This window comes from Podarcis tiliguerta (assembly GCF_965153285.1).
Source record: "Podarcis tiliguerta genome assembly, chromosome: 1".
Lineage (NCBI taxonomy): Eukaryota > Metazoa > Chordata > Lepidosauria > Squamata > Lacertidae > Podarcis > Podarcis tiliguerta.
The window spans coordinates 56,530,611-56,551,411 of NC_139534.1; the positions used below are offsets into that span (position 1 = coordinate 56,530,611).

General features: G+C 42.6%; 2 protein-coding genes across 6 annotated transcripts in view; one reads left to right on the forward strand and one right to left on the reverse strand.

Moving 5' to 3' along the window:
* Positions 1-4,471, reverse strand: part of DDB1 (damage specific DNA binding protein 1) — a 23,999-nt gene extending 19,528 nt beyond the window's left edge. Inside the window, exons 1-4 of the mRNA XM_083416901.1 lie at positions 4,249-4,471; positions 3,885-4,033; positions 2,585-2,701; positions 846-1,067 (exon numbers count right to left, since the gene is read on the reverse strand). Coding sequence (XP_083273027.1) covers positions 846-1,067; positions 2,585-2,701; positions 3,885-4,033; positions 4,249-4,309 — 549 coding nt within the window. The 5' untranslated portion in view covers positions 4,310-4,471. The remainder of the gene's footprint in view (positions 1-845; positions 1,068-2,584; positions 2,702-3,884; positions 4,034-4,248) is intronic.
* On the forward strand, positions 4,242-18,888 carry TKFC (triokinase and FMN cyclase). 5 transcript variants are annotated; one of them, XM_083416937.1, is made up of 20 exons: positions 4,306-4,357; positions 4,893-4,977; positions 6,280-6,410; positions 7,346-7,535; positions 7,817-7,927; positions 8,007-8,188; positions 8,519-8,597; positions 9,392-9,481; positions 9,874-9,908; positions 9,980-10,064; positions 10,411-10,500; positions 11,235-11,351; positions 11,882-12,004; positions 12,812-12,949; positions 14,440-14,546; positions 15,657-15,760; positions 15,906-15,939; positions 16,832-16,921; positions 17,397-17,543; positions 18,668-18,888. In XM_083416937.1, exons 4-20 carry the CDS (start codon positions 7,430-7,432, stop codon positions 18,707-18,709), a joined length of 1,680 nt encoding a protein of 559 aa, XP_083273063.1. In that variant the 5' UTR covers positions 4,306-4,357; positions 4,893-4,977; positions 6,280-6,410; positions 7,346-7,429; the 3' UTR covers positions 18,710-18,888. The 5 variants fall into 5 exon arrangements, 4 of the variants coding, with proteins under 4 accessions (XP_083273062.1, XP_083273064.1, XP_083273063.1 ...); XR_014505873.1 differs by lacking the exon at positions 6,280-6,410 and having other exon boundaries at positions 4,242-4,357; positions 17,397-17,940; positions 18,207-18,888; XM_083416936.1 differs by lacking the exon at positions 6,280-6,410 and having other exon boundaries at positions 4,242-4,357.
* The last annotated feature ends 1,913 nt before the right edge of the window (positions 18,889-20,801 follow it).

Below are 20,801 nucleotides of genomic sequence, written 5' to 3' on the forward strand. Positions count from 1 at the left end.
ACTCAGCATGGAAAGGGGAAGAAGAGAAGGAGCCAATCTTAAATTAAAACCTGTAAAGGCTCCCAATTTCTTCTGGGGGCTGGATCAGGGCTAGCTGGAAGCACCAGATAAGACAAATCAGATGAGGGGGACCATACACAGCTCTAAAAAAAATCCCATCCCACTTTTGTAAACAATTTTAAATCCCTTATACGAGAATGAAGAGCTAAAACACATGCCTCTCATTACTGTGAAAAACATTGGCTACGTTATATTAAACAGTTTGTTGGCAGACATGTTGCCTAACAACCATTACACAAGAATGCATGGTTCATTGGGACATAGGGCAGCAACATCGTTATACTAAGCTGGAAATATTAATACTGTCAGATCTTGCTATTTTATGAATAACCCATGTGATGGGAGTTATGTCTCACAGATGGATCTCCCTACCCCCAGATGAATAGAAAGTGCCTGAACAACAATAAAGCAAGCCAACTTGATACAGGAAAAAGAAATATCATGATTAAAAGCTTTTAAAGCAGGATTGTCACATAAGCAGGCCATTCAGTTGATGATATCATACGATGTAATGCAGAAAACAGATGATGATATCATATGATGTAATGCAGAAAACAGAATACCGATATAAAAAGGGACAAGTTTTGCAGTCTACAAATAATAAAAACTGTAAAAATAATATCACAAACACACACAAAATGTTTTGCTTTTTACAAGTGTGCTTTGACAGATACAAAAACCTAGACATTAGCAATAGCCCTGAATCAAAAAGTGTTCCGAGACTACTGGCCACCACTTGCTCTGCCAGCAATTTCCATGACAACACACAGACCCAATACTGGTACCTGGTAAACGAAACAGATGGTTGGAGGCTGGCACCCATACAGGAACTTGACATCAATGACCTGCAGCTCCTCCAATCGTATGTTAAACGCCTTTAATTCCTTATTTTCCCGTTCCAGAGGAATGACCTTGAAGAGGCCATCATAGAGTCGCAGTCCTATCATCCTGCACTCTGGGTCAATTATACCAATTATACCTGTCTCCGAGGGACGACCAATTCGATCCTAGAAGAAAACGGGAAACCATTTCAGCAAGCTTCATGTCTGATGTTGCAGTTTCATTGAAATGTGCAGGATGGAGCTCTCTGAAATCTATCAAATTGGCTTTTGTACACTAGCTAGTGATTTCTTCTACTTCAAGTTTGAAAAGTTTTTCCTACAACATACACTGTTCAGCTGTACCCTGTTTCTACCAGCGCTAATATTTTCTCTGTTGGTATTCCTATGCCTTATAATCAGTGTCAAACAAATATTGCCAGTTTAAATATGTGACAAATGAATGATGGGTTCTGCCTTTCATTGTTAAACTAGATGCTTTATATAGTAAGTTTGTGCATGCTCAGTCCGTACTTTCCAATTCTGTATTGTGTTACCCCTGTATTAGCTGTATTTGAAAAAAGTACCAGTCTGCTCTTTGCCCTTTAACACAAGCAGAATCTTCTGCTGTATGACAGCTCCTCGTAAAGATTGTCCTCATGCTGTAAAGAAATACTGGGCTGTATTTCTGTGCTGTCTTTCCATTCACAGGTGGCTTGTTGATCCAGCAGAGGCATCTTTGACCCAGTAGGAGGCAATTTTCACTAAGCCCCCCTTTCTCATATCAATTTGAAATAGATTTGAGGAGGCCAATGAAGGCTTCTAGTGTTAGAAACTGAGCTATGAAAGCTAGAAGCTAAATGACACCTTAAACCTAGGTTATGGGTGCAGCAATGGAATGTCTAAGCGTGCTTTTTTATAACAAGAATAAAAAGCTGAAAATGAATGAACTGCAGCTAAAATCTTCTATTCATTTTTCACTTATCTGAAGACTGCAAAAAACAAAGTTGTGGTGTGTGTCTAAGCTGCTCCAAATGCCTCCGTATCAGAGCATGACAAAAACAAGTCCCAGTTCTCCCAGCAGTTGCAAAGGAGTTCAAACAGCCTCAGAAGCACAACACAAGTGTTGGCATGATCCCTGGCCCCCTTCTCCAGCTCCAATGAGTGGCCAACCAGGTACCTTCAAAAAGTCCACAAGCACAGAATGAAGGCAACAGCCCTACCCCCATTTCCCCTCCTGCACGTACTCATCACTGTGCAAATATCAGCTTTCTGCAGGACAGAATTCAGTCATAGACCGCAGGTTCATAATGACTGTTGGGATCAGACAGCAAAATGTATGTTTGATTTTGGACAGCATGAAAAGCTGGATGAGTAAAAAGAGTCAAATAAATATGAACATTATACAAGTGGTGCTGTAAACAAGCAGAGCTACAAGCACATGACAGTCATCTAAAGAAAATACACTGTAACAGTAAATCGGTAGAAGGAGACCAAGACTCAAACCCCAACAGAAAAGTGCTAAGGAGATGGCCTGTTCAGTTATCTACCCAGCAGATTGTTAGATGTAGCACAACAAGAATGGTTACCTGAATGGCATCGTTCCTTAGGTTGAACATGGACTATTAGCTTTTTGGAATATAGGCTATAGTTACACAAAAATACAAAACAATGTTAAGCAGTCCTAAGTCAATCTCCTCGCTTACCTGCACATTGCCATGAGCTCGGGTGATAATGTCAATGCTCTCCCCACTTTGTTTGTATTCAAGGATGCAGGCATTATATTTTGCTGTCAGAATAAAGAGCAAATCCTTGCTCTCCCCCTTAGGAGAAACAATACAATTAGAAAGTCTTGCCAAAAAGGATTCAACTGAAAAAGCCTCCTCAACCACACCTTGGACCAGAGAACATATTTAACCTTTCGTTTATTTAGAAGATTTACACTCCACTTTTCCCACAGAAACACAAAGCAGTTTACAATTTATAATACAAATAAAAAACTTGTGATGTAAACTAATGCTTTGAAAACTCTTCATTGTGTGGTTTGTTTTCCATTTAGCATTTCTTCTTTCTATGATGGACAACAGCTGCACTGACTTTAGCCTGAGTACCTCCTGAAATTCAAAGTGTAGTTCTGTCAATTTTATTTGGATGCCAGGTAGATGCATGGTGAATTAGAAAGACCACTAAAAACTCAATCACCATTTCTTAAGGTTCCTGGAAAACTTCAGTTAATGGATGACATCCATCTTGCCCCAAATGCTCCACAATGTTCCACAAGGCATTGCCCTTTTAACAGGGAGTTACTGGGGCTAGCTGGAAGGCTAGGTAGAGTCAGGGTAGTTGCTGAAGCCTTTGACAGGCTGGCAGAGCTAGATCTATCTCCTCCCTCCAGAGATCAGTCGAAGGTGGAATCAGTTCCCAGGACTGATCTCCTCAGCAGCAACGAAAAGGAAGCCACTTTGGAAATAGCACTCTTCAAAGTCCAATCACAACTATATTAAACATGAACGGACCAAACATGAATGCACATCAGCTCATGGCAAAGTGGCATTGAGCACATCACCCTTACGTACCAAATTCAGCCTAGTCACTAGTTGTGAGGACACAGTCATACCATAAAAGCAAACATGCTTTTCAAAGGCACCCTCAAAGCAGAACTGAAACAACTCTTCCCGCGTATTATTGGAATATAAGAAAACATGCAGTTCAAACAGCTAGCAGGCAGGGGCCCCTCTGTTTTGGCTGTTTTTAATTCTGAATTTTAAGTTGTAGCTAGTAGTAACACTGCACAATGGGGAGATGCAGAGCCTATTAAAATGTGCATACTAAGCACCAACTCTGAACAGCTGGTACAAGCCAGCCAAACAAACAGCTGCAAGGAGAATATCATGTGGACCACGATGCCAGGACAGTATTTGGTTGCGGCCATCCAGCTCCAGGACACAAGCAAAAGACTCTGGGTGCAAAATTCGCCCGCAGCTCGTCCCTAAGAGCAAAGCTCACCTTGGGCCGGAAGAGCTCCATGACGGCGATCTTGCCATACATGCCCACCTCCTTGACGGGCCGCAGCCCTTCCGCAGTGACCACATAGATCTCCAGGCGGGTGTTCTTGGCGATGAGCAAGTTCAGGTCCTCCGCGGAGGTGAAGTGTCCTGGGCCCGAGACAAAACATTGCGAAGTTGCCGGGGCCGCAGGGGAAGCTGCTGCTCCTCCCGCCGCCGCCGATCCTCCCCCTCCACGCGGCCCTCCTCGCTTTGGGCTTCCCCTCCACGCACCGCGGGCCGTTAACCGCCCCCTAACCGACTTCTTCCGCCCGCGCCTCCCCTCCCCCCGCTTTTTTTCCACGGCACCCCCCTCCCGCCATTACCGGTGACGCAGCTGTTGACGGCCGTGGGCTTCTGTGCCGTCACCACGTAGTTGCACGACATGGCGGTATCGGGGAGCGGGGCTGCTGAAGACCCGCGGAAGGCGACGGGGTGAGGAGGAGGAGGAGGACGGGGAGGGGAAGCGCTGGGCAGCACAGTGTCCAAGGGCCACCAACCACCTCCGGCAACAGAGAGTAAGCGCCAGAGCGCCCGCGCGCCGCGCCGGGCACCACGGGAAATTTGACGAGAGGGGCTGCTGAGGCGCGCGCGGCAGTGGCAGCGCCCTCTTCCGGTCAGAGGGGTGTAAACCTTACCACTCTCCTCCGAAAAAAAAGAAAAGGAGGCGGGGAGACTTCCCCCACCCCCTCCCGTCTGACTCCGTGCGGAGCGTGACTGGCCCTGCGCGCTACCGCCAACTGCCGAAGCTCGCGCTGCCGTCAGCCAATCGGCTTCTTCCCCCCCGCCCCTTGTCAGGCAGGGCGCGCGTGGCTGATGCTGTGAGCCAGGCGGAGTTTGGATTGCAGGGCGAAGTCTCTCTCGCCTTCGAAAAGGGAGGCGCGTAAAGGCAGTAGTGACAGCCACACGGTGGCCAGAAGCGACTTCGCCTCTCGCCCCTGAGCAGCCGCCGTCTCTCTCTCTCCCTCAGGAGCAGGAGGTGTCCCTCCTCGCCTCGGCCGCATCCTGCTGAGCTCGGTAGCCCGGAGTCGCAGCTCCAGAGGGGCAGCATGCAGGTGAGACCCAGAAACGTCTGGTCTCCGTGAGGCTGAGGGAAGGGATGTTATTGCGTTTCTGTCCCACTCCTCTTAAAACCTCTGTGAGGTAGGCGCTAGCCTGAGCGTGGCCCCAACTGACCCATGAAGCCTATGGCTGAGTTTGGGACTTGGGCTAGAAAACTGTGCTTCAGATCCAGCACTGCTGCCCTTGCACTGTTTCTGCCTCAGTCAGAGCAGAGAACTGGCTTTGGTCAGCTGTGTTTGTGCGATCACTGGAAAGCAAGGGAAAGAGTCCCTTCCATTAAGTCTCTGAAGCCCTGCGGACTGAGGTAAAGCTTCCGAAACAGGGCAACTTGTGACTTGGGAATCAAACCTCAGTCTCTTTGTATCGGTCCCTTGCAATGTTTGCATTCTGCCTTTGTGTTCACTCAGGAATATTCAGGACAGCTTAGGGTACAAAGAAATAATAAAGCAAGTATATAGAGTGTTGGAAGCCCAGTCAAAATAACTGTGAAGCCAATGGAGCTAACAAAAGAGGTGTCGGAATGCTTGGGGTGGGGACCTGAAGGTTTGCAGAAGTAGAAAATATATTGGGGTGATGGGAAACTAAACAACTCAATGAGGAGGGAAGGACTGAGCATGTGATTAGTGGCCACAGAATCCCACTGATGGGGGGAGACAGAAATACAGGGAGATTGAATATCCTGAAAGAAGGCATAGCTGGCTGAAACTCTGAAAAGGGATATTCTACACTGCAACATTTTGTGGCAGCTCCCACTTGTAGAGCTCTGAAGGGCACACTGGCTAATAATTATCAATTAATAATGCAGTCAGAAGACTCAGCAGATAATTAAATGCACTGAAGCAGAAAATCAGGACCAGAGTCCAAACTCAGCTACTACCCATGCCAAATGTTTGCTCAAAGTTTAACAACAGGAGTTTGACCTGGTGCCTAAAGTGAGCATGGAGGAAGCCAGACACATCTCCTTGGGCAGCAAATTGTCAATTCCTCATTTTCTTTTGGTGGGTTATGTCTCCGCTGTGACCATTTGAACCATTTTTCATTACCTGGATGTGACTTTGGGGCCCATAGTATATATGATTTCAGAAGATTAAGTCTAAGACCCAGGAGTTACAGGGAAATATCTACTTCTACAGGGTCTGTTACATAAAAATGTTGTGGAGACTTCATAAAGAAACCCTTTTACCTTCCGTCTGGCCTTAGAAGTGGCTACCAGATATTGCTCTAGAATGCGCCACCTGCACAAACATGAAGCAACACTAGGAAAGCTGCACACATGGTTTTGTTCTTCTTTCTAGCCCCAAGCTAAAAGAAAAACCAAAAAAGCAAGTGCAGCATCTATAACATTCTGAAGATTGGATGTGGATATTTCTCAGCCATTAAGAGTCTGCAACTCTTTAGGACTAGGAGGGAATATGAGAAGTGCCAGGTGATGTTGTCACAGACTAATACTGTTGCAGTTGCATGACCAGCTCTTGATGACCTGGAATTAGTTATTTGTTGCTACAGGTGACCAAATGACTACTAAATTACAATATTGTTGAATGACTAACATACTGTTACCTACTTCGCCTTCATGTTCTAAAGACCTCCGAAGCACAGTAACTGGTGTGTCTGCCTCTGTTCTGTGGAACAGAATTCCTGTCAGGCTATGACAGACACCTGCTATCTGCATGTTTGGCTGTCTAATTAGTATTGTTTTTAAATTTATCTGTTATATTCTGTGTTTTTAGATGTTTTTGTTGCATTTGTGCACCTGGTGACGTTTGTGGAAGTCAATGTAATAATAATGCTTTAGGATAAAGCAGGCTGGAAGTCTCAAAAAGTTAAATGGAAAATATATTGGGTACAACTTTAGACAAAGAGTGAACGTATCAAAATTATGCTTTCATTGTTACATAAAACTCAGTTTTGATTCACAGCTGCTGCTCTTTCTGCTAATGTAGAGGAACAGTTTTTTTGTGGATGGCTAACAAATTCTACCAATGTAATGATTGCCTGTGGCATGACAGAAAGCATGGAAGGTGAATGGCCCAATCTTCATATTTTTTGAAAGCAATATCAGGTGGTATTGCAAATACTAATGGATGGGTGTGCTAGTTACTTTTGTGTTCTGCCTTTTCACTCTGCTGTTCAGAGGTGTTTGACATGGGAAATGCATGGGCTCAAGCATTATACACAGCTTGCATGTGTCTCTTGCAATAATTCTTTTTTCAGATATTACAAGAAAATCATGAATCACTGGTACAATTGCTTATAAGCACTTGTAGTATCTGAAGCTGGTTGGACAATCATGAACTAGAAACTACCTCCATTTGGAAGGCTGTGCGTATGAGAAACTTTTGTGATGTTTTCCTATTCTAGGGTTCAAAGAAGCTAGTGAACACAATTCTGGGTTGTGCAGACGATGCATTGGCTGGAACAGTGGCTTGTAATCCTCATCTCCAGATGCTGCATGGACACAGAGTGGCATTACGTGCTGACTTGGAGAATCTGCGGGGCAAAGTGGCACTTATTTCTGGAGGTGGTTCAGGACATGAGCCTGCACATGCAGGTTAGTGGGATCAAAGTTATGGGAGCTTTGAGTCTGGGGGAGAGAGTTTCAATCTGGTTTCCCTCACTTCACTTGACACTGGCATTTCATGAATACAAAGAGAAGAGGACAACCTGTGATTCCATATTTCTGGACATCATGAACTGAAAACTTTTGTGCCACAGTTCTGGCAGCTGTAGGATTCAGTTATTGGAGTTAAGATAAACAGCCACAGAACTAGAGTGTGAGCAAGATGCTCCCAAAGCAGATGCAATACCGCCATGCCTGTCTTCTTTCCTCAGGGTACATCGGGAAGGGAATGCTCACTGGAGTGGTAGCTGGTCCAGTATTCACTTCACCTGCAGTGGGTAGCATTTTAGCAGCAATTCGGGCTGTGAGGCAAGCTGGTGCAGGTATGGCATCATTTTTGGTAGATGAACATCTCTCTTGAGGGAGCAATATCACAGAATTCAAACCATCTCTCTTCTGTAGTTGGGACACTGCTAATAGTGAAGAACTATACTGGGGACCGTCTGAACTTTGGGCTGGCATTGGAACAAGCACGGGCAGAAGGGGCTTCTGTGGAGATGGTGGTTATTGGTGACGACTGTGCCTTTACCAAACAGAAGAAGGCTGGCAGGAGAGGACTATGTGGCACAGTGTTAATACACAAGGTAGGAATCATCCATTCCCAAATTCAGAATCAACATTGTCATTGACTCAGGACCCCACTGTACAGTAGTATTACCAAAGTGCAAATAATGCTTTGAGGCCTAAGAATGTTGTAGAGTGTGAGGTGCCCATAGGCATTCCTCCCTGCATATTGTGCCTGAACTCCTAGCCACATAAAAGCATGATTCTTCACACAGCCATTCTTCTCCTTTAGTCCTGACACACCTGGCTTTGTCCCTGTAGTATGAAGTGAAGGAAAGTATGCTAATCTGCTGTAATCCTTTTGTTGAGAAATCAAAGCAACATTTTTCCTTACAGTTGTTTATGTTTAGGTAGCTGGGGCTCTGTCTGAGGCAGGTTGTGGTCTGAGTGCAATTGCTCGCAAGGTTACTACTGTTGCACACTCAATGGGTAAGTGTTTAAGTAGCTCTCTTTGGGGGATAAGCATCTGGCCAAAGGCTACATTATTCTTTGACACTTGGCAAATCAAGCAGTCTAGCAAGGTCATGCTGGCTAAATTTATTATGCTGTCTTTTATAGGGTTTATGGTTTTGACATGCAGTGAATGTATTGAAGATTTAAAATTAAAGATCCCCGAAAGAAAGAGAGCCCCAATTTGGTTGGCTGAACCTTTGTGGTTAGTGTATAAGATTTGGACTCAGCATTCACCATCGCCTAGTTTAACCTCCCACACAGGATTGTTGTGAGAATTAAATGGGGAGAACCATATACACCACCTTCAGGTCATTGGAGGAAAAGGTGAGGTATAAGAACTTGAGAAGAGCACTGATGGGTCAGATCAAAGACCTATCTGTCCAGCTATGTGGTCCCTAAGTTCCCAACCAGATGCCTTTGGGAATTCCATAAGCAGAACAGAGGTGCAATAAGACACTACTACTCATGATCTCTAATAACTGGTATTCAGAAAGATGCTGCCTCTGATAATGCAGGTAAAATAGCTATCATGATTAGCAGCCATTGATAGCTTGATATAAGTTTAATTAATATGAACAAATAATGTTTCTGTAAGTAGCAGGTGATCCTCAAGAGTGCACCTTTTAATCCAAAACTACATTGCAATATTGTAGTATCATTTAGAGTTGTGCATTGTAACCCAGGGCATAAGCAGAACATACACTTTTGTCTATTTTCTTGTACTGATGCTGAAACATCTGTATGGAAGGTGGCATTTTATTTTTGCACAGGCACCCTTGGAGTTAGTCTAACCCCCTGCAGTGTTCCTGGATCTAGACCTACCTTCCAGCTTGCTGATGATGAACTTGAGCTAGGCTTAGGTGAGGAATGTGTTTCCATCTACTTCTTTAGAATGTCCTCATGAGCATTATCTCTTTGGGACTGCATGCTGTTTGTTTTGGGACTCTGTCCATGCTCTGAGTTATTAGTTGTGACCAGTTCCATTCCATCATTGCAGGCATAGGAGTCAGTCTGAGGCACTATCGCCTATGATTCATGGGTATCCATTATCAGTCAGACACTAAAGGGCACAGATATGTTCTTTTACTATTTTTCTTTTGTGTGTAGCTTGAGTTCACTGGCTATATATCACTGACTAGCATGACTAGGATTTCATCAATTACTGCCCTTAAACTCAGTCATCTTCTATTTAGAAAGAAGATAGTCATGGCAGGTGCCATAACTGATATCTGCTATCTTGCTCTCTCTGTAGGAATCCATGGTGAAGCAGGTGTGCGCAGGATGAAGGTAAGTAGCCTGTCACCTTTTTGCTAATGAAGAAGTACAACCCTGCCCCCTTACACATGTCCTCTTCACAGATAACATCAGCAGATCAGGTTGTCAAAATAATGCTGGATCACATGACCAGTCACTCCAATGCTTCACGTGTGCGACTCAAGTCTGGTGAGTAACAATTTTGAGGCTGGCCTATATAATATTCCTTCTATTATGAGGAATCTGGGAATATTTTTTTCTGTGGCTATTTTTCTATATCTGAGCTGTTAACATATATACAGTACAATATATACAAAAATGCTTGTAAAATCACATCATGTAGCGAGTTTCTATTACAATATCAGCAATTGCTGGAATGGAGATTTACTGTGTGATTGGGCAGTCATTGATCAGTAGATCCAGATGTTAGCCCAGATGTGGAGAAATAGCCATGCAGAAGATTTTTATATCACCTTTTGCAAATTAAGTATAGTGTGCAGATTAGTCTTCAATCTTACTTTGTTTTGGCTTTCAGGTGCTTCTGTAGTCTTGATGGTGAACAATTTGGGTGGGTTATCCTACCTTGAATTAAGTGTAGTGGCTGGGTCTGCTGTGCGTTGTCTTGGTAAGTTTCCCTTGTTAGAATATTGGTTAAGTGAGATTGTCTAATTCTGCACTGTGTAAAATTAAAAACTATGCAAAATTACATAAATGAGGCCTGTAAAATACCAGATTGCCTGAGGTGAGAACAGAATTTGTAGCATGCTTAATTGTGCAAAACTAGCATTTAATGTTTAGAGTGATGCCTAGAAGTTTAGAATACTTACGATGCAGATTATATGTAGTTGTTTGATAAAGCTCATCACATTTTACTTATTAGATCAGCTTTAGAAAAACTCATCTTTTCCAACACCCAAGGCGGGATGATTCAGCAGTAGAGCACATGCTGTCCAGACTAGTATGCCACAAGCTAAGAGTAGGTGCAGTGTGTAAAAAAAGAAAGAAAAAGAAAACATAGAACAAATGGCTTGAAATATAATGAAATAAATCACACACTAAAAAAAACAGGGCACCAATCAGCTACTGGGGACAGTAGCTTCACAGTTCCAGATATGACAGCAGAACGTTGAAGCTTAATTTGGTGTATCTCCACCAAACATTATATCACTGTGGGACATCAGTATGCCATGTTCTGCAAGACGGGGATATATTGAGAAGAACCTTTATGATATCAGAGGATCACACAGATGTTCAGGGGAAAAATCCACAATATCTTTCATAAATCCATCTGGCTCCACCTTGGCAGAGATGTAATGTTCCTAATCATGCTTCTTAGTTTCTCTTGCTTCATCACTGCAGAGAGCAGGGGCATCCACATTGCCCGAGTTTTTGTTGGCTCCTTTATGACTGCACTGGAAATGGCAGGTGTCTCCCTTACTCTTTTGCTTGTAGATGATGAGCTGTTGACTCTCATTGGTGAGTTCTTGAGATACCAGTTTTCTTCTCAAATTTGCAACTTGAAAATAAGTTGTGACTTAACTGATCAGGGTGTGTGGGATGTGTGTGTATGTGGTATATGTCTTGAAAATATGTATTACGTGTTGGAGGCTCATTTTCTTCCTGATAATGAGTACATTATCTTTCCAATACAGATAAAATAGATAATACAAATTACATTATTTCTCTTGATCCAAATGGCAGCATTTCCAATGCAGTTTGACCGAATATCTCCAGCTTGCTACAAGCCCAGTGATGACGCACAATAACTGAAAAATAAATAAATTTGAACTTCTCATTAATAATATAAGTACTGTCTTGTCAGACTGCCCAATTCTGTTATGTTGGGCTTGGTTATTTGGGGTTCATAACCAGACTTTTGTGGCTTCTGCTAAGAAAAATGCTCATGATTTTCAAGAGTCCATGTGTTGATGACTTCAGGATATGAACCAATGGTGTTGTGAAACTATCAGCAATTGTATATCACAGTCTTGTATTCCAAATTCTAGATTCCGACACTACAGCTGTTGCGTGGTCGCAACCTGCCAAGGTGCATGTGTCAGGCCAGAAAAGAGTGAGAGAGTCAGTAGCACCCAAGGAAGAGAAGGAAGAGGAGTCTTTTCCATTTAAAGGTACAGGCTGAAGCATCATCTCTCTCTCTCTGAGAAATTTCTTGCCAGATTCATCCTGTCTGCTGAGACTGTGATTCTGGCTTTGTGATGGCAGAATGCCCTTCTCTCAAGAAGCATTGAGAGTGAACGTAATCTGGAGACACAAGCAGCACCAACAGGAGTCATTGTGTCCTGTTTGAAGGACTGGATGAGCAAAAGGCTGGTCAGGACAGTAAATGCCTTTTTGCCAGAAATGTTGGCTTCTGTTTTGCTTCACTCTTGTTCTCTCATTATCTGTATGACATAGAAAACAAAAATCTTTTTATACCCCAGTTTCTCCATCTGTAAGTTAATGATAATACATTCCTAGGTAGTAGTATTTGTAGCGTTTCTTTCTGCATATGCAAGCAATTGGATGTGTTTATCTGTGAGCTTGCCTTTCTGTTTCTGCACCAGTTAATCCATGTATATTCATGATGACTTCAGCATAAAGTGACTTATACCCATGACTGGGCCATCATAGATCAAATATCACATGCAGAATGTTTCATATTACTTTATTCATTTCAAATACAGAACTCTTCAGCTGAATCATTACAGATTTTCAGCTGTTTCATCAGGTGCTGAGTAAACAAGTGATGAAAAATCCAGCATGAACTGAAATAGCCTGCTAATAAAGTGATATGTTTGGATAGAGTTTACCCTTACACTCACACATTATATGAAAGGGAAATGCATAGCAACATCAGTACTTGCTCTGTAAGACAAAATGTGAAACTGGGAGCCTTACCACTATTGAAATGAAATAGCTATTCCCATTTCATTTAGCACCAGCCACGCCCTACATGAGAGCAGTTCTAGAGAAGGTGTGCAACACACTGCTGAACCTACAAGAGGAGCTCAATGATCTAGATCGGGCCGCAGGTGATGGAGACTGTGGCAGCACACATGCACGAGCTGCCAGAGGTTAGTGCTCTTCCGACAACTCCTTTGCTATTTTTGGAGCACATAACCTCAGCTTGTGTTCCATTATAGACTTGGGGTTGTAAGTTAAATGAATAAAGACACTGGTGTACTACTTTTCTGAAGATCAGAGAGAATATGAGCTGGATGGATATATGCTGTTTGATGATATGTTGATAAAAAGTGTGTTGGAATCCACAGGGTTCCATCTTATCCCCTGTGCTATTTAACATCTGTATGAAGCCTCTGGGCAGTATTTTTGATTGTAGGTTATTTTAAATGTTTTTAATGTTGCACTTTAAATTGTTTTAAATCATCCCAGGGTGTTGAAGGGTGGGCAATAAATTAAAATACCATAATAATAATATTGTTAAGCTAAAATAGAGCCAAAAATACGCTGAAAGGTAGTAAATTTGTTCTGGTTCAGGAGGGAACAGTAGACTTGGTGGCCTACGTAAAATGCCTTTCTGAATCTTCCTGCTTTTAAAGGACTCTTCAGTGATGCCATAGATTGAATATGATAAAAAGGTGTTGGTGCTGGAAAACTATGTACTCTGACTGAAAAAGGTTGTTGAGATCTTTTCTCTTGATGCTTCAAATTACCATACTACCGTATTTTTCGCCCTATAGGACGCCTTTTCCTCCTCCAAAAATGAAGGGGAAATGTGTGTGCGTCCTATGGGGCGAATGCAGGCTTTCGCTGAAGCTTGGAGAGCGAGAGGGGTCGGTGCGCACCAACCCCTCTCTCTCTCCAGGCTTCAGGAAGCTATCCATAAGTCTGGAGAGCCCGTGGGAGTTCCCGCAGGGCTCCCTAGGCTGCGGATAGCAGCCTGCTTGCCCGAGCGCGGGGCGGACTGAATCAGAGCGCCCCGCGCTTCGGGAAGCTATCCGCAGCCTGGGGAGCCCTGCAGGAGTTTCCGGCTGGGGGGGGGGGGATAAATTTTTTTTCTTTATTCCCCCCCCCCAAAAAAAAACTAGGTGCGTCCTATGGGCCGGTGCGTCCTATAGAGCGAAAAATACGGTAATTGAGACATATTTGCAGAATTGCTTTATAGGCTTAGCTCTTTTTGGGACCTATGTTGTTGAAAAATGCAATTGATTGCAAAATTAGTGAGGGCCCCTCCAGACATCCTTTTTATTGTATATTCATGATTATTTCTGTTCTTGATCGTAATAGAGTTGTCCCAAACTTTGGGATGGTCATCCTGCTTCAGTTCCAATCAGTGCATATCCTGTGCTGAAAACCTGTAGCTCTTTTTAACAAATGTTTAAAATGTTCATTTTTGTTCTTTTTTGTTGCATGATAGCTTCTCCAGACATCAGTAATGTGGTAGCATTGGAGAAGCATCACAGCAGCATAAATCCGCCATTTATGCACTATTACCGTGTTTAAAAACATATTGCAGAATATACCTGCAATGAACACCAGTCTGGAGGGGCCCTAGCCAGATGAGAGATTGTCAATTTTAACCAGTGAGTGGTTGTTTCCTCAGCAATCCAGGAATGGGTAGATTCAAAACCTCTACCACTGTACCCCTCTCAGCTGCTCTCTGCCCTAGCAAAGTTACTCCTGGAGAAGATGGGGGGTTCTTCGGGGGCGGTGAGTGTTAGAAGAATTTGGATAACCTGTTTAAGGTTGCTCCTTGCTCTTATGTAAGGGTGATTGGTACTACTAGAATTTGTGTGTGTAGTGGGAGAAGGAGCAACAGTTAGGAAAAAGTAGCAAATAAGCATTTTTACTGCTGACACATATTCTCTAAAAATGTGGCTCATGTTAGGATACGGGGTGGGAGATGATCAGAATATTTTAAACACTTTCAGATGGAGAAACTGGGAGCTTCCTAGTTGTGAGACTTAAACTAGCCCTACAACAAGCAACTCTTTAGAATGCAATACTGTTTCCCTTTCTCATCAATAAATGCTCTTTTGGTGAGAAATTAAGTTTTTAAATTATAATATCTAACACAGAGAACCGGCATATTCTCATAACTTAAAAATATGTAGTCTATTCATGCAACAGACGGTTGTAGTAAAATAGACTGTGCTACTTCGGAGGTGGGGCACATTTTGGAAAGAAGTTCTAACATAAAAGGAGTACAGTTAGGCTAATTTCTACTTACAAAATGTTTTTAGTGTAGAGGAGGATGCACAAATGTGATCTCTTGCCTACAGTCAGAAGTGCTACAATTCATTTTACTACCTCAGGACTCTAGTCCATCTCATTCTGTTGTGTTTAGAGGTCAAAAGCTATCACATAAGGGAATTCATGAAGCAACGGTGTTGGACAATGGAGACACAGGTTTATATCCCCTTTTGTCTGATACTCAATGGGTGCCTTTGTGGTTCGTTAGTCTCACAACATGGCAGATACGCAGATAGAAAAGATGTGCCATAGGCCTTGGAACTAGGGTGGGCTGTAATAATTTGTTTTACTAGGGCCACTGAATTCTGATTTTGATCTGATAGCTCTTAGACTACCTTGACTATGGAAACTTTATTAAAAGGTTCTTTGTTAAGATGCTTATTGCTAAAAAGAAGTTCCATTCAGCTTATTTTGTTAGATTTTATTGCGTTTTAAACTATTTTCTGTCTCAAGCTGTAGGAGTAGATAAGGAGAAAATTGTAATATGCTAAAGAGAAATACTGCATTTGATTATTGTATTATTCCCCTAGACTTTATCAGAGATGAAACCACTTTGTTTTCTTACAGCTCTATGGACTGTTTCTAACAGCAGCTGCTCAGCCCCTACGGACTGGTGATGAATTGGCAACTTGGTCAGCGGCTGTGGATGCTGGTATTGATGCCATGATGCGGTGAGTGTGACCCTTACATGACTACAGCAGAGTAATTATACATGTGTTCCCTTGCTACTTCCATCCTTGCTATATGAGTGAGACTGCCTACAGTGGGAGGGATACACATGTGGAACCTACACTACTAACTGTATTCATCTGACAGGTATGGAGGAGCTGCACCTGGAGACAGAACTATGGTGAGTAATATGCCCTAGCACTGTCCTTCATTAAGGCCCCTTCCATTCCAGCTATTTGCTGCATATCTGCAGTGTCCCAGGAACTAATTTTAGGGGATATCTACATAATGCCATGCTTAAGTTGTTGCCTTGTTAATTCAGATTTACTGTAAATCCCAGCATAGATGCAAAAATTCCAAAGGTATGGCTTTGAATTTTTGGTGACAGTTTGTTTCTGGGGTGTTATAACACTTCTGAGGGTTGCCCCACTGCCATGCTGCCTCACTTGTGGTTTGGCATAGAAGGACACACTTTAGTCATTGTTTTTCAAGGAACAGCCATGGAAGGTTGTTACCCTTGCTTTGATGTGAAGTATGGAGAAAGGAGGGTCTGTGCTCGAAGAAAATGAGTACTCTCAGAGACATGGTGCAGATGGGATACCATGAATGCAAAAACACAAAATTCAGGAAGGTATGAGCTGTGTCATGCTGTCCCATAAGAGCGGAATGAGAAGGGAAAGAAATCAGGAGAAGCACCTGAAATTTCTTCTTCTGCCATGGAGCTAGCTCGAGGCAAAAGTGACACCACTTATTTTTTGGCTTTACTTAGCAGTCATGGCTTACAGTCTTAACTATGGTTACTTTAGAATGCTTCACACATCTGCATATGCCAGACACTTGACACTAGCAAATTAGTGTAGTGTTAGTTAGCACAATTTATCTAAACAATAGTTACCAACATTAACTTGCCTTGTCCAGAATGTATGGAATATTTCCCATAACATTCAGTTTCAGCAAACATTTCCAGGTGTTCAAGGTTCAGATAGGAGACTATCCGTGTCAAGATAATGACTGTCCATAACTAGCCCTGATAGAGCTATTGTCCTCTTAATTATTCTTTGTCTCTTTGCTAGCTGGATTCACTCTGTGCTGCTGCTGAGCAACTCAGAGCCCTGAAGAACCCACAGACTAATCCACTGAAGGTTCTGACCAAAGCTGTAGAAGTGAGTATGTTAATGTACCTACAACCCAAAGTGTAAAAAAACAAACAAAACCCTTTTGCATCATTTAGGAAGATGAGAGCAGGGAACTATAAGCAAGTTTTCTCAGGTTATAGATATGTAGTATATGTCCCATATCTGTAGTTCTGTGCATTCTCATATTGTCCAATCAGCATAAGTCTTATTATCAGGCACACAGTATCAATTTCACTAGTAGTCCATCTGCAATCTGAAAAATTACCAAACACTTAAAATCATTAGGCAAAATCCTAAAGTGGTTTGTTTGCAGCATTAGGACTAAAAGGCATCACATCACAACAGAAATGGGGAGGACTAGTGTCCAGATGAGGGCTTATGGTTTCAAATTTAGAAGCATATGAAAGCTTTTGGTGGTATTCTATCTACTCTTAATTCCTTGCAAATGGTGAGCACATAGGTATCTGTTTCTCCTCTTATAATGTCTTGCTTTTTTCTCCAGGAGGCAGAGGCTGCTGCTGAGTCTACAAAACATATGGAAGCAGCTGCAGGCAGGGCCAGTTACATTGGCTCATCCCGCCTAAATCGACCAGACCCTGGAGCTGTAGCAGCTGCAGCTATTCTTCGTGCAGTGATGGAAGGATTGCAGGTTAAAATTTAATTTAGTGGTGATTAATTTATTGTATATATTTATAAAAGTATATACCACTAAATCCCAAAACATATCAAAGCGATTTCCAACATTTAAAAGATAAAAACTACATTTAAAAAGCAAATATAAAAACTAATTTAAAATAAAAAGAAGTTAAAAACAAGCATAAATAAACCATGGTGGAGGATGAACGCTTAATTGTCTGCATAAGCCTGGTGAAATAAAAAGGTTTTCAGCAGGCATTTAGAAGATGGCACAGAAGGTGCCTGCTGAAACTCTCTTGGCAGAGTATTCCAAAGGACTAGGCCAATGACACTAAGGGTTTGGTTTCTCATTGTTGTCAAATGAGCCTCACCAACTCAGGGAACAATCCTGCTGCTAATCTCATACAGTGGTACCTCGCAAGACGAATGCCTCGGAAGACAAAAAACTCACAAGACGAAAGAGTTTTTCGTTTTCTGAGTTGCTTCACAAGACGGATTTCCCTATGGGCTTGCTTCACAAGATGAAAAGTCTTGCGCCTTTTTTTTTTTTAAACCGCCAATGCATTCCTCTGGGAAACCGTCAATACACAGCGGTGCTTCGCAAGACGAAAAAATTCACAAGACGAAAAAACTCGCAGAACGAATTAATTTCGTCTTGCGAGGCACCACTGTAAAGGTTCAGGCGATCCCTGAGGTACCCCGGACCTAAGTTGTAGTGAAGCAGGCTGGGAGATTATTCTGCTGCCTCTATTGTATCCTTGAAGAGCCATGCAGCAGAATTGTTTTGTGTGTTCCAGAGTATGGTTGTACCAGAAGTTGGCAGCATGCTGTGAGCCATTTGCACAATGCTTTGGGGATAAAATCACACAGCTCTGTAGTGCCTTGGATGTCACTGTTACTGCAACTCTAGTTGAGATGCCCATTGCAGTACTCTGTGGGGTCAATTTCAATTTATATGGCTTGATGATGTGGACAGAACTCTTACAATGATGTGACCAGCTTCTTGCTCGACTGCCCATCCTGACTGGCAGAAGCTGGTTGGGAGGGGTCCTGGGTGCAGTGATACCTCCTTCCTTTGATTTAGCTCATAATTCAAGACTTGCTAAAATGTTGAATCACCATTCCTCTCCTGTGCAGGGCTCTCCATTGAATCGAAGTAGCTTCAGAATGGCAACATGATGTTCTTATAATACCTTGCTTCTAATACTTCAGGCTCAAGAGCATCCTTGCAGTGAATAGTATCTGGTGTGTCTGTAACCCCATGCATAAGTACAGGTCTATGCTTTATATTCTTAGTTTTGTGATCATTACTTTGTACTTTATGAAATTTGGCTGTAATAAAGAGTCCTATCTTTGGAGTTGCTTGTGTTGTCATTCTGCTGCTTCATAATTTTTGCAGCAATACCTCCCCACTTAGGAGCTGTTCCTGAAGATCTTTGATTAAAGCCATGCATTGATAACATTTAACAAAACAGGAAGTTTGTACATCTGTTACTCAGCTATGCTGACTGAGGTTTCTAGACGCCACCCCGCTGATGAAGCCAGGGTGGGCTTTTTTCATAACAGAAGAGAGCTGTGATTTAGATAAATCTGTGGCGGATAAGATGGTTATTAGTCATGATGACCATAATACCTCCAGTATCAGAGATAGTGCCTCTGAATAGCAGGGGCTGGGGATCACAAGCTGGAAAGTATGGCTGTTCCCAGGTCCACAGCACTGGACTAGATGGGTCTTCAGTCTGATCCAGCAGGCCTTTCTTATGTTAGTATGTTAATGGTGGGTGCGGCTAGAGGCAAAAGTAAGCAGAGCAATGGATTTTGGACACATTTTGTTTACGTTATGGACACACAATTGTCAGAGGTTTCTACCCATACGCCCTCTCCATCCAGGTAAACAAGAGAAAGCATTATCTTAGTTCAAGGACACACTCCAGCTAGGAAAAGCACTCAAGGAGAGCATGGATCAAGGCTGGTGATGAGACATGGCCAAGGGAGATGCTTCCATTTGGCTCCTAGCCCTGAGGTTCCCTAGCCCTCTATACAAAGAGGATGCTCCTTTGAAACTACATTTTGTAGAGAAAAACTGTTTCATGGGAATAGATAAGCTCATATTTGACTTGGGCTAATCACTGTCCTCAATAAACCAGGTTTGTACTAGTGGCAGTAACTAAGGAGAATGAGATGTGCACACATATATACCCAAGTAGGAAAACAGAAATATTCAGACCTTAGAAATATTGCACCTTTTCAAATGTTCATTCTTAGCTTGCTAAATTACTTCCATGCATACAACAGTCCTGATAAGTTTATACTTCTGTTTCCTGTTGTATCTCAAAAGGGGGAACAGTGGCTTAATATCTAGTTGACAAATACTGGAATAATGCAACTCAGTCAATTTCTTCATAGAAAGCTTACCTGATATTGAATGGTTTGCCTAGGCAAGGAGAAATGGTATTAGAATTATACTAAGGAGCTAATCACTACATTTGCAAATAACATTTGTCAAGAAGCAGATCACTGAATGGAACTTTCTAAACAGCATTAAGGCTTCAATCCTAACCCTGCTTACCTAAGAGTAATCCCTGTTCAGATCTATAGGATTTAATGGTCTATAGACATGGTTAGGATTGCACTGCAAGACAATATACTGGTCTCATGTTGCTTCCAAATCACCTTTTTATGGAGCATTCATCCACATCTTTCTGTACAAAGTTTGCAGGGAGGTTACATGATATCCACTGTTCCTGAGCATTTGTTTGCCAGGAGGTTGTACTATGTTGCTCAAGCAAGTGTTACGTTGTAGGACATTTCCTCCTTTTCTTGCCACAAAAATTCCAACTTGGGGGTGGAAGCATGTTGATATATACGGCAATGTTCAAAATATAATAAACATTAAAAGTGAATTTGGTGCTCTCGCACAACCCCGCCCACAAAATAGCAACACTGCAGAAGCACTATTAGTACTTTTAAGGTAAAAATGCCAAACAACAGTTTTAGACAAGAGACTGAGTACTCTGCTCCCCTCCTTTCATTTTGTCTAGGAATAGAAGAGAAGACTAGGCATGCCCCAACCCCTACCTAGCCAAGGTTGCCTCCAGACGACCTGCGTATTGAACATTCAATTTCCTTGCACAATGCATCAAGCATGTGTTATCCCACCCTTTCCAGTGCTTTTCCCTTTTACTTTCATTATCACAAAAGTATGATTCGGGGTGGAAAGGTTTGTGGTCATGCTGTATCAAATTAACTTTAATTGCACAAACCTAGTTTT

Bases quoted from the DNA above. Each gene is read 5' to 3' on its own strand.
- TKFC (XM_083416936.1), top strand. From the start codon at position 4,308: ATGGCGGTATCGGGGAGCGGGGCTGCTGAAGACCCGCGGAAGGCGACG. The intron at 4,358-4,892 runs GTGAGGAGGAGG...TCTCTCCCTCAG, and splicing joins GACCCGCGGAAGGCGACGGG to GAGCAGGAGGTGTCCCTCCT. The intron at 9,909-9,979 runs GTAAGTAGCCTG...TCCTCTTCACAG, and splicing joins CAGGTGTGCGCAGGATGAAG to ATAACATCAGCAGATCAGGT.